The 12,781-nt window shown below is 43.9% G+C and overlaps 2 protein-coding genes across 5 annotated transcripts in view; both read right to left on the bottom strand.

The window, feature by feature from the left end:
• Positions 1-1,030, bottom strand: part of NEDD4L (NEDD4 like E3 ubiquitin protein ligase) — a 312,200-nt gene extending 311,170 nt beyond the window's left edge. Inside the window, exon 1 of one of the 4 annotated variants that reach the window (XM_045527442.1) lies at positions 870-1,030. In XM_045527442.1, the coding sequence (XP_045383398.1) occupies positions 870-917 (48 nt within the window). In that variant the 5' untranslated portion in view covers positions 918-1,030. The remainder of the gene's footprint in view (positions 1-869) is intronic. The other 3 variants (XM_045527439.1, XM_045527441.1, XM_045527440.1) reach the window with 3 other exon arrangements.
• A 6,192-nt stretch (positions 1,031-7,222) lies between these two features.
• Positions 7,223-7,690, bottom strand: LOC123621590 (cytochrome c oxidase subunit NDUFA4). The gene has a single exon (XM_045527438.1). It carries the CDS (start codon positions 7,638-7,640, stop codon positions 7,392-7,394), a length of 249 nt encoding a protein of 82 aa, XP_045383394.1. The 5' UTR covers positions 7,641-7,690; the 3' UTR covers positions 7,223-7,391.
• Positions 7,691-12,781: the final 5,091 nt, after the last annotated feature.

Genomic DNA, 12,781 nt, shown 5'->3' with positions numbered 1-12,781 from the left:
AGCAGTGATTTAGCAGGATTGTTTCAAAAGCGGGGAGTGGGTAACGGGGAGGAGAGAGAGAGGTGAAAAACAAAGCCCTTTCCAGTCGAACCGACCGCCTAGGGGTGTGGCTTATTCATTCGCTTTATTAATAAAAGGGATCAATTGAGCTTTCCTCCCCCACCCAACCCGGAGGTGCCGGGCTTTGAATCCTCGGGAGGAAAAAAATGGCAGGCTTCCTTCCCAAGTTTCCAGTAGCACCTGCCACCACCTCGGACCACCTCCCCCGACCAAGACTCCGAAACCCACAATCCTGGCTTTAGACTTTGCAAAACTGGAGGATGGACAAACGCAGCTCCCCGCGGGCCCCCTGCTCCCACCGGGACAAGCACACGCACGCTTCAGAGCGCCTGCTGATAACACACACACACATTAGAAAGTAAGTTCCAGGGAAGACGATCAGACTCCCCTGCAGCCCCGGCTCCCCCACGCTTTACGGGTCTCCAGCCGCGACTCAGACGTGACACCCTGCATGGACTCCGGGCTGCAGGGGCGAGCGGCGGAAAGTTGCCTAGGAGCCCCGGGAAACGCGGCTTGGAGAAGAGGGACAGAGAGGCGCGCGTGCCCCGCTCCCTCCCCAAAAACAGGGAGCGGCGGAAAGAACCCCGGCTCCAAGGGCGTCGCGCTGCTTCATTTGCAAACAATGCGCCCGGCTGGGAGGACCCCGACGAGGAGGACCCCAGCCGACCCCGCTCCGGGGCGCTCCCGTGTTTGGGGCTCCCCTACAGGCGCGGGGTTCGAGCACCGCGGGGTAGCCCCATTCCCCTCCCCCTGCCGGCGCGGGGCAGGAACTCCCCAGGGAGTGCCGGGCGGGAAGGGAGCGCACTCACCTCGTCTTCCGAAAGTCCGTAGACCGGCTCCCCGAGCCCGGTCGCCATGGAGCCGGCGCCCCGCGCGGGGCCCGAGGCGCTGCCGGCGGCTGTGCTGCGGCGCGGGCGGCCGGGGCTTCACTCTGCCTCCAGGTCCCGCCGGTCCCGCGCCCGGCCCTGCGCGCGCCCCGCCGGGGGAGCGGTCCGGCGCCGGCAGGTGAGGGTGCCGCGCGCGCGCCCCGGCCGCTGCCTGCGCCGCTTCCTCCCGGAAGGCTGCGGGACGTGCGGGCTGGCGGCTCCCGAGAGCGCGCCGAGCAGCGGGCGGCAGCAGCAGCGGCGCGGAGCCCGCCGGGCTTTCCCTCCCCGCGGCCCGCGCCTCCCTCCCCGCCCGCGCGCCGCTCTCCGCCCCTCTCCGAGCTCACTCCGCGATCCCCGGGCCCCGGCTCGCCCGCCCCCTCGCTGGCTCCGTCCGGGCCCCCGCTCTCTCCGCCCCTCCTCCGCCTCCTCCCACCCGGCGCCGCTCGAGGACCCTCCCCGCTCTCCGGGGCGGGCGCACTCGCCCCCCAAGCCAATCACAGGCCGGGCCGGGGGGCGGGCCGCGGGCTGCGGGGGCGGCGGAGCTCTGGCCCACGCCCACGCCACCCCCGGCCTCCAGCGCCGCACCCCGGGGGTCACCCGGCCGCGGGGCGGGTCCGCAGAGGCGTGCCGGAGCGGGTTTGGCTGCGCCGCTGACCGTCCCTCCTCTCTCGATTTCTCTCTGCTCTGGGGAGGGGGCGGCTGGACGTTTGGGGGCGATGAAGGCATTTTCCAAACAAAAAAACAAACACCCTGCCCGTTTCTTTCCCCCTGTGGTCTTTTAACCAAGATCCCTGAGCTCACTCTAGATTGTTAAAAGGGGGAACGATGGATGTTTCTAGACCCCTTTAAATTCTTGGCAGCCCCGACAAGCCGGACTTGGCTACATTGTCAGCTCCCCGGAACGATCCGCCTGGCCAGGCCACCAGCCGGGGAGAGGCTGCCCCGGTGTGGCCGCGCGTCGCCATTGCCTGTATCAACTTTACAGGGAACAAAACCAACACAGCGCCCGCCCTGAGTACACACCCACCCACTGGAAAACAGACAGCGTGGCTCTTTGAATAAAAGGCAACTCATTTTTGAGCCGCAACGTGAAATATCAAACTCAAGTTTAAGGTTATCCTTTGCATATGCAAACGATTGAGACGTCTTATTAGCCACCGTAAGATTCCTCCTACATCCTAGCTACTGTTTCTCTAGCAAACAGTTCATTTAATCCTTCCGATTTATAGGAATGCAAGAGACTACTTTAAATAAGTGAAAGCAGTTCGTCACTCCAAGACTTTTTCTTGGAGGCCTTTCCTTACATTTTACGTGTTAAGTACATTTGTGAATTCAAAAAGAAAACAGACGCAGAACATCCCATTTGCCTCTGAAAAGAAAACATCAAAGTGCCCATTTGGGTATTATGAGGGTGCATTTAGGATTTTCATTCAAGGAAGTGAAGAGAGAACTCACGTGACCCAAAAGAATCGTCTTTTTTGCCAGTCCCCAGCTCCATTACTAAAAATCTGCCCTTGGCCCTGCTAGATCACGTCCAAAAGAAAAGAGGGGCACAGCCATCCTAACTTAAGCTTTCCTTTTCCTCCCTGCAATATGATTTGCTTAAATTGTGTACTATACAATGTATTTCCTTTCAAGACTTAGCCCCATAGAGTCAACACCGTACTCAAGAGCCTTCTCTAAAAATCCTGTACCATTAAGTCCGCAGTACTTGGATGCCACAAAATCCCAACTGAGACAAAAAATTAATAATCTTTATGGAGGGAGGAGTATTTAGAAGTCAGATCTCTCTGTTCGTTCTTTCCACACCATGGTTTTTCAAGCTTTTCAAACCTAAAGTGTTTTTCTTTTGATAAACAAAAGGCACAAGCGCACATACAGACGCACAAAAATTCTAAGATGCCCTTCGCCCTGCCTGTCACTCCTATGGTTGGGAATCAGTGCTTGTGTACCCTCCCTGGCCAGGCCTTTGTCAAATTTGAACAGTTTATATTATTTAAAGATAAAAGAAGTCATCGATTCTAAAAATGTTGTGGTAGAAAATTATAATATCTGATTACCCAGGACACCCTTTCTATACCGCGGAGGGGCACAGTTCCAGGCTTAGCCTTCGGGTGATGCTGTATCATGTAGAAGCTGTAGAGGGGTGTGGCAGTGGCTCTTCCTGTCCTTTATCATCTGCTCCTACATGTCGGCCACCGCAGCCTGTACTCCCCAACTATGAGGTCATGTTGTTGGCTTTCCCTGAGGGATGGTTATTAGATACAATACAAAACTTACCATATGTCATTTATTGTGGGGTGTTTATAAAATCGTGATCCATGACCTCATTCAACGTCCCTGTGAGAAGACTCAAACAAGACATTTATTTCAGACCTGTGAGGAAAAGCTTGCTTGTTTTCAAGAAGCTGGTAAGCTTTTGTACTGTGGATGACAAAAATTATTTCAACCGATTGTGATTTTCTATCTACTTTGGCCACCAGAAAACTCAAGAACCAGTTTTATGACCTTAAGCCATAAAAGAACCCATTTTAAAAAAAGGAAAGAGGCAATCCCCTTTGTAATTATGTATCAACTCTCGCCCAATGCAGTGGTTCTCTACCCTGGACACACATTGGAATCATCTGGGGAGATTTAAAACAGACTAAGTGCCCAGCAGCCAGCACAGGAGACAATGATCTAATCAATTCAGACAACAGTAGTTGCAATAGCATCACAGTTGGTGCTATAATATGCATGCAAGGTTGAGAACATCTGCCTAGGTCAGTGGTTCCCAAATTTTGCTACATGTAAAAATATCCAGGGATCTTTAATACTACTGCTCTCTGCCTCTCACCCCCAGACATTCTGATTTAATTAGTATGGGGTGCCAGGTGGGCATCAGGAGTTTTAAAAGCTCCCCCTGTGGCCAGGCAGGGTGGCTGACCCCGTAATCCTAGCACTCTGGGAAGCTGAGGCGGGAGGATCCCTTGAGCTCAGGAGTTTGAGACCAGCCTTAACAACAGTGAGACCCTGTCTCTACTAAAAATAGAAAAATTAGCTGGGCGTTGTGGTGCGCACCGGTAGTCCCAGCTACTCAGGATGTTGAGGCAGGAGGATCACTTTGAGCCCAGGAGTTGAGCTAGGCTGACGCCATAGCACTCTATTCAGGGCAACAGAGTGAGTCTCTGTCTCTAAAAAATTTTAAAAAATAAAAGCTCCCCATGTGATCCTAATGTGCTGCAATGTTTAGGGACCTCTGGCGTAGATTTATATTTCCATTCTTTATATATTTTCTGTGATCCTGTTTTTTATTCCTTTTTTTTAAAATTTAGAGGAAATTATTGTAAGTACACTCAAATCTTTTGTGGAATGAGGCAGGATGTGAACAAATATACTTAATGTGACTAGTATAATCAATTAGTTTACCCACTTTCTACCACTCTGAAGTCTCAGATTAATAATCCAGTTTCTTTGGGGCTGGGGGAGGGCAACAGTTCTATCCAAAGCAATCAGTTTCCTCTCTTCACTTTTGCATCTACCCAACGATTATATAGAACCTTAACTTGTAGATTCTTCTCTAGAATTTGTTCCATTTTGTTCCCTTTGGAGGCTGCCTTTAACATATTAGATGTGATATCATGGGCGTTGGCAAGTACTCTTCACTTGGATCATCAGAAATGAAAAATTAGCAAGAACAATTTTAAAGTACAATGGGTAATCACAAATAGGGAACATTTTAACGCTAAGCTTCTTTACAAATTACTGTGTTGTCTTAGCAAAACTCCGTGTATCGTAATTACATCTGGGAAGTACCCAAAGCAGAATAATACATAATGTCATATGTTTAAGCTTCACATAAATAACACTAGATTTTTCTCTTCAATTGTTGGTGATTTGTATTCTTTAAAAAGAAAACCCATTAAGCAGACATTTTGAAGATGTCCATGTACCTGTAAAATTGGTGTCTTCTTGGAATTTAGTAACATTCCTTGACGCATAAAGAAATCTCACAAATTTAAGGTGCTGATGATTATATAAGGTGCTACCCATCCCTATGTTTTTGACAAATGTAGAGGTGTGAGTAGCAAGGAATGACTTGTAAATAGCTCATCTTTTTGTATAAAAATGGCTAAGCTTTTTAAGAAATACATTTTGAATACCTATGTGCTATTTATTTTAGTGCTTTAAAAGTAAAATATTACGTAAGATACAGATATGATTCCTGTTTTTTCCAATCTGACAAAATATCTGCCTTGTAACTGGCTATATTAGTGATTTGTCCTTTTTGGGTTTTTTTGTTTTTTGTTTTTGTCATTGTTGTTTTTAGAGATGGGTCTGCCTCTGTCACCTAGGTTGGAGTGAAGTGGTGCAATCAATCAATCATAGCTCACTGTAATCTCCAATTCCTGATCTCGAGTGATCCTCCCACTTTGGCTTCCCAAAGTGCTGGGGATTACAGGCGTGAGCCACTGTACCCAGCCACGATTTAACTTTTCTTAAACATTATCATTTCTAAAATATCTGGATTTATTTTTACTATGTCCTTTTTTTCTTTTTAGTGAGTTTTTATTGCATAATGTTATTGTTCTTTGTTTTCTTATTGTCTTTGTTTCCTCCTTATGACTGAAATGTTAATCACTGCCTTTCTATTCTTTTACAGGTTACACTTGACATTTTACATGCATGCTGTTAAGTTTACCCTAAAGCTGCCTTGTTACATATTTTAAGTTTGACCTAAAGGTTTCTCCATACATAAGGAACTGTAACCTAACTAGATATGTAAACAGACTATAACCTACTCTTCTACCAATCACTGAGTTTTGGCCAATCAAAGGTTTGAACCACATTCAAATAAGGCAAACATTGAGCTGTAACCAATCCAGCAGTTTCCGTACCTCACTTCTGTTTTCTATAAGTCACTTTCCGTTTTTTGTCCATAAATCTTGCATTGGTGTTTCAGTGGTAGAATTCTTACCTGCCATAAATCTCCACCACATGACGGCATGGGATTCTTTCTGAACCGATTCTGGTTGTGGGGTGGGGTTCTCCATTCAAGAATCATTCTTTGCTCAATTAAACTCTGTTAAATTTAATTTGTCTAAAGTTTTTCTTTTAACAATGCCTAACATAGCAAATCAAAAGTTAATATCTTAACCTCTGATCTGAACAGCACAAGAAGCTTAAAAAATGTTTATCAATTTTTTATGATATTGCTATGTACTTTTGTTTTTTTTTTTTAACCACCAAATCAGATATTACTATATTATACGATTTCTTCTAGTTTTACCAGTATGTTTTGCAGTTTCTTTCCTAAGGATTCCTTGTTGCTTCTTAGACATTCCTTTGGGATCATTTTCCTTCTTCCTGAGGGACATTCTTTTAAATTCCTTTAGTAAAAGTCCATTGGTAATAAACTCTGGTTTTGCTTATCTGAAAATACCCTCACCCATGACAGAGCGTGAAATTATATATTAGAAGCAGATTCCAAGCTGTTGTGGAATGTGGCAGGATGTAAATCAGTGTTCTCAATGTGATTAGTGTCCTCGATCAGTTTTACCCAGCCATTATCACTCTGAAGTCTCAGGTTTGTAATCAACTTATGTTGGGAGTGCCAAGGGACAGAACACCCCTTAGGAAAAAATAGTCAATCATCTTATCCAAGGTAAAATTGTTGTCTGAGTCTCAGCACTTTGAAGACATTATTCCTCTGATTTCTGGCTTCCACTGATGGTGAATGGTCAGCTCTTAGTCAAATTATTGTTCCTTTGGGAGTCATTTGCCTTTAGCTACTTTTTGTTCTTGGTGTTCTAAAGGTTCTATAATTTGTCTACAGGTGGCTTTTCCTTGCTTTATCCTGCTAATATACTTTGTACTTTTTCTATCTGTGGATTTGAATCCTTTCTGGAAAATGCTCAGCTGTTATCTCGTCAAGGATTGTCTTTTCTCCATTCTCTATATTCTGACCTTCTGAGACTCCAGTGAATTATAGGTTAGACCTTCTCATTCTAGTCTCTGTAACTCTTAACCTCTTTCACATACTCTCTCCCAGTCTGTCTGTGTTACATTCTGAGTGTTTCTCCAAATCTTCTACTTTGCTAAATAACTATTTAGTTGAATCCATTCTTCTGTTTAATCCATCAGCTGAGTTTTTCATTCAATAATTATATTCAATAATTACATCTAAAAGTTCTATTTCATTCTCTTCAAATCAGCCTCTTTGTTCTTGATAGTTTCCTATTGTGTTTTCAAATTTTACTTCATTAAATATTTCATCACTAATTATTTTATATTTTGCTAATTCTAGTATCTAAAAGTTTTTTTTTTCAAGTTTCAGATATTTATTAATCAGTGTAACCCTCAACACAATACATCAACATGATTTCATGCATTTAGAGGATAAATATTTCCTGGTTAAGTGAAAAATTGTGCGGATGGCTTCTGGAAGACCTTCATTCTAAGCAGCTTTATAGTGAAACATTTGGTTTAGAAGTCTGGACCTTCTTTCTTCAGTTTGCTATAATCCACATTCACTGAGTAGAACTTGTATTGATCATTGGGACCCAGCTTGTTCCACGGTTCTGGGTTATTCTTTCTGTCCCAACTAACATCTGGATTGAACAATGCCAAACGCAAGACATACAGTGCTGCTCCAGTACCTCCAGTTCCAATAAATACGAAGAGGGGGATCAAGCTCGGATGTTTCTTGGCCTGACCGATGATCTGGCGAAGCATGTTTGCGGCAGGGCCTCGGGTCTAAAAGGAGAGAAAAACAAACCTGCTTGGCAAGCCCTGAACTGAGTCTAGTATCTAAAAGTTTGGGATATGTCTTCATTGTTTCTGCTGACTCTCACTCATAGCAACTTCATCCTGTGTGTGTGTTTATTGGGAATTCATTTGGTTGTGGTTTTATTTGGTTAATCCTAGTCTATGGGAATCCAAAATGAATTTGTATTTGCTCCTGCTAACTAAGAGCCAGGGAACACTACCACTCTGGGACCACTTTAAGCCCCTCTGAGAGTCTGGACTTAATATGGAAGTCTCAGGCTTAGCCACTGGCTGAAGGGATAGGGGTAGTCTCCCCTCTACTGCAGCACTGATACAGCATTTATTTGCTGCTTACTGCATCAGTCTTTGGTTTTAGCTAACTCTTTCAGGTGTATCATAGACTGTATTACTGTTGGGCAAATATTCACTCCCCCACCTGCAGTAAATGTTCCTTCTCCAGTGATATTGCACTTAGCAGTGTAACTTACTTTGGCCAGTGGAATATGAGCAGAAGTGGCAGTGTGGTCAGTTCAAAACAGAGATCATGAGTTGATTTCCAAGTTTCTGCCATCTCTTTTGTGCTCCTGCCCTCCACCATGAGAACGTCACATCTCAGATAAGGGTTGCTCCTTCAATCTTAATGAGAAGACACATGAAACAGACCTGAACTCTGACCTGCAGCCTGGAGCAGGGTCACCCAATGTACAGCTGCCAATGCAATGCAAACTGGAAATACATATTTATTGTCATAGCTGCTGAGATTCTGAGATTTTTGCTGCACATCATTATAGCAGCCAAAGCTGACTAATATATAGGACCTTCAGGGATGAATTTCCCTTGCTTACTGCAAGCCTAGGAATATATTTTAAAAGTTAGGATGGTTTATAGCAGGGAGACCCTTTAGAGAAGCCTGACCGATCATTGGTCTACCACCACAATGCCAGCTGAGGAAGTTCTATTGGCCTTCCTTACAGATGAAGCACTGGAAATTTAATACAGTTAGGGGATTTTTTTGCTTAAAAGAAGCACAACCAAATTTGTTCTTTTCAATAATATCTTGATGTTCTTATTCATCCCCACTAACTCATTTAATGAAATTTAAATTCAAACACAAGGTCTTATTTCTTAGAAATTGGGAAGTGTATTAGTTCATGTAGTCACTGTAACAAATTACCCCAAATTTGGTGACTTAAAACAACAGAAATATGTTTGTTTCTCTTGCAATTCTGGAGTCTAAAGTTCAACATATCAGGATCACTGGGCCAAACCAAGGTGCTCTGCCCTCTCTGGAGTTCATCGTAATGGGGAATCAGTGGCCTCATCTTCTAGAGCTGAATTCCTCAAATTCCTTGGCTCACCGCCCCTCCCCTCATCTTCAAAACCAGTAGCATCTTCAGATTCCTCTCTGCTGAGGTCATCAGTCACCTGCTTTCTTCTGTCTGCAGTCATATCTCCCCCTGCCTCTCTCAGGTAAAGACACTTGTGATTATATTTAGGAACCACCCACATAATCTAGAATAATCTCTCATCTTAAGATCCTTATTACATCTGCAAAGTCTCTTTTACCACATAATGTAACATTCACAAGTTCCAGGGATCAGGAACTGGATATCTTTAGAGGCCATTATTCAGCAAACCACAAGAAGTGCAGCAGTAAATTTCAGTCCATACTTTTCTAGATGTCGAAATTGTGCAATTATTTGAGTTAAAGTTTTTGGTAGATAAAGGGAATGTTTTGTTTTTTTCCTACATCCTTTGCATTTTCATCTTCCAGAAGCAAAGTAAATAATGTCCTTCAACTCTGTGGTAGAAATTCTAGAACAGCAGCTTTAATAATTTTGACAGGTCCTTTATTTTAAAAATGATAATTTCTTTAGTAGCCTGAAAATATCTACTTAATTTAAAAGATGAAAAATGTGTTTTTTTCATTTTAGAACTCTTTTACTGCTCCACTAATAAAATTTAAAAGTATGCTTCTAAATTACTTTTTCTCTACATTTATTATTTGTATTAAAAGAAGAAAGACCAAAACAAAGTCATTAAATGACTCAACTAACAATTCCAAGGATGTCACTAACAATGTTGAAGTAGCTTTCTGCTGTGTGTGTGTGTGTAGGGGAATATAATGAAAAAGAGAAAAAAGATTCACATAATGGAAATCCTCTTTAATTACCAGTGGTGGCTTCACAATTTATTAGTTAGCACTTGAGATTAATAAAACCAACTCCTTCAGCTAATAATGGTGAATTAACATCCTATGTTTTTCTCTATAATTTTCTCTATCTTCCTCCCCAAATGCAAACCCCATTGTACCCACTCCCCCTTCCACTCCCACCCCTTTTGGAATGGAATATTCTAGTTCTATAGGATATTCCCTAGGTATCATTGGTTATGTCAAAATTTGATCCTAAGCACAGATGATTCCTCCCTAGACTATAGATTCTGTTCACCAGCATCTCTAAAACATATCCCCTGAGAATGTTCCAGAGTCTTACCCCAAGTCATTACCATGGCTGGAGGTGAGCCACTGCATTGCCTTTCCAAAGAGGGCAAAACTTGAGAGAACATGATTTTAAAATACAGGAGAGAAAAAAAAGCCAAAAGTTTGTCAATACAATCTTGGCAAGTTAGTGGAGAAATGAGACTTTCACACATTGCTGGTGGGAGTACAAAAGCAACCCCTATGGAGAGGGATTTGTCTGAATCTAGCCAATCACACTGCTATTTACTCATTAATCTACCATTCCCACTTTTGAGACTATCCACCCTAGCAAAAGGATATATGAAGTGACACACACATTTGAAATATCAAAAAATTGGAAACAACCTCAAATGCCCATCAACAGAGAGAAGTGGTTGAATCAGTTATTGGTGCAGCCACTTAGTGAAGTATTATGTAGCTGTATAAATGAGTGAGGACACTCTCTCTACACTGATATGGAGTAATCTCAAGGATATGTTGTTTTTTTAAAAAAAAAATCGAAGTGCAGAACTGTGTTTATCCCGGGCTACCATTTGTATGCAAATGGAAAAGCATGCCTGAGTCTAGAAGTGCAGATGATATCAAGCTCTGTCTCTTGGCTCTGCATGTCTCCCCTTGGCTCCATGCTGCAGCCTGGTTCTTTCGATATAGTATTAATAAATGAGAAATCTGCTTGCAGCCCAAGCTATCCATCCTGCCTGCAGAAGAGAAGTGGTTTTGTGTCAATTATGCCTTAATAAAGCTGGGGGGGGGGTGTGCAGGGAAGAACTGGTCCCTCCCCAAACTATTGAATAAGAAAGGTCCAGACTAGATCACAGGCCCCAGCCCTGTGCAAGGGGGAAGGGAGGACAGGGTAAGGTAGTTGACAGTGGACAGCCCCCTAAGGACCATATGGCATGAGGAAAGAAAAGGACCCTGAATGAAATGGGAATACTGAACACACAAGGACAAGAGATGCCCACTACAGGCTCAGACCTCCAAGAATGAGACAACGGGAGATGTCATTTGTCCAGACTTCAAATTTGTACACAAAACATGTAGAGATAATGGACACTGAGCCTTCTGATCTTGGGCTATCAGGTGGAAGCAGCTGTCAACATTTCTTAAAACTTCCTATGCAAGGACTCATAGCAATATATCGAATTAATTTGGGGGTTGCCTGGTAATTTGCTGCTGATTTTTCACCTACTAGATTTTTAAAGGAATCTGAAGCCTATCTCCAGGAGTTTAGAAAGTGAATTCTGAACTGTAAAGGTGGAATAAAAACATCAGGACTCGTGCCTGTCCTAAGGACAAAACAGCTTTTAGTGTTGTGTTTCACACCCAGGGAGCTCCGCCTTTGCTTCCCAGTGCAGTGCATGGTTGTCTCTGGAATTCCCTGGAGCCAGCTGTAATGAAGATCTGCCAGGAAACAGTGGGTGTTGCTTATTGGAAGGAGGTTAATGACCTCAGAAGCATCTGGAGACAAGCAGAGACGCTTCCTTTGGCCTTACACACGCAGGCCGCCTGCCCAATCGTAGCATTTCCAAAGACAGGCAAAAGCATCCAAAATGAAAGCAACGTTTCTGGGCATCAGAAGGCCTTATTGGCTAAGAAAGTCACATTTTCTGCAGCCTCCTACCTGTTTCAGCATGAAGACTTCTAAGGCCAACTGCCACGATAAACTTTTACGAAGACAATTTCTCCTCCTTTCTTTTTCTCCCCAAACCAAACATCTTTGGACCCGAAGCTGGGAGAATCCTCTGTCTTCCACGATTGGAACTGAGCCTGAGGAATTGGCCTTTGTTACCTTTTGATGGATAATACCAGTAAGCCTTGCTGGCTAATGGCCACTTGCTCTGCAAGGTCCCCAAGATCTGCTCAGTGAAGCCTCAACTTCAGTTAGTATAAAACAGACAAAACCCCTATGCTTTTAGGATAGCATAAATTTCTTATAATCATGCAAACTCACGTCCTTTTAAAAGATCAGAAATCTTGGCTGGGTGCAGTGGTGCATGCCTGTAGTCCCACATACTTGAGAAGCTAAGGCAGGAGGAGCACTTGAGTCCAAGAGCTTGAGGCTGAAGTGAGCTATGATCATGCCTATAAATAGCCACTGCACACCAGCCTAGAGACCCCATCTCTAAAAAAAAAAAAAAAATTTTAAAACAAGAAATCTTCTGTTATTTTATAGCATTGATTGCCCTATGTTAATACTGCAGGACATTACAAAAGCATTTTCTTTCTTTAATTTAAAGTTTAATTCTGTAAGGCACTTCTTTGAGGCTTGTGTCATTGTAAACTACTTTCTGGGTAACGCCATCTGCAGATTCCCCCTCCCTCCACACAGCTACACTGAGTGAAGACTGGCACCTGGTTCACCACGGTTCTATCCAGCTCGACTCCTGCGATATAACCCACCTGGGATGTAATGAACATGTGCCAAGATGTGCCATCCAACCTCCTGGCTCCTCAGGTCCTTGAGCTCCTCATTTCTCATGACTTTCTCTTTTCTTCCCTATGTCCCAGACCTTGTCAACACTCCAAACTGCTCCACCTCGAAACTCAGTGATGTAAACACCAAGTCTCTGACCACAGACTCCTCACGCCCCATTTACAGCCTCACATGTTCTCTGACGTCATGAAG

This window comes from Lemur catta, chromosome 16, assembly GCF_020740605.2.
Source record: "Lemur catta isolate mLemCat1 chromosome 16, mLemCat1.pri, whole genome shotgun sequence".
Lineage (NCBI taxonomy): Eukaryota > Metazoa > Chordata > Mammalia > Primates > Lemuridae > Lemur > Lemur catta.
This window is presented reverse-complemented; position numbering and strand designations above follow the sequence as displayed.

Bases quoted from the DNA above. Each gene is read 5' to 3' on its own strand.
- LOC123621590 (XM_045527438.1), bottom strand. From the start codon at position 7,640: ATGCTTCGCCAGATCATCGGTCAGGCCAAGAAACATCCGAGCTTGATC.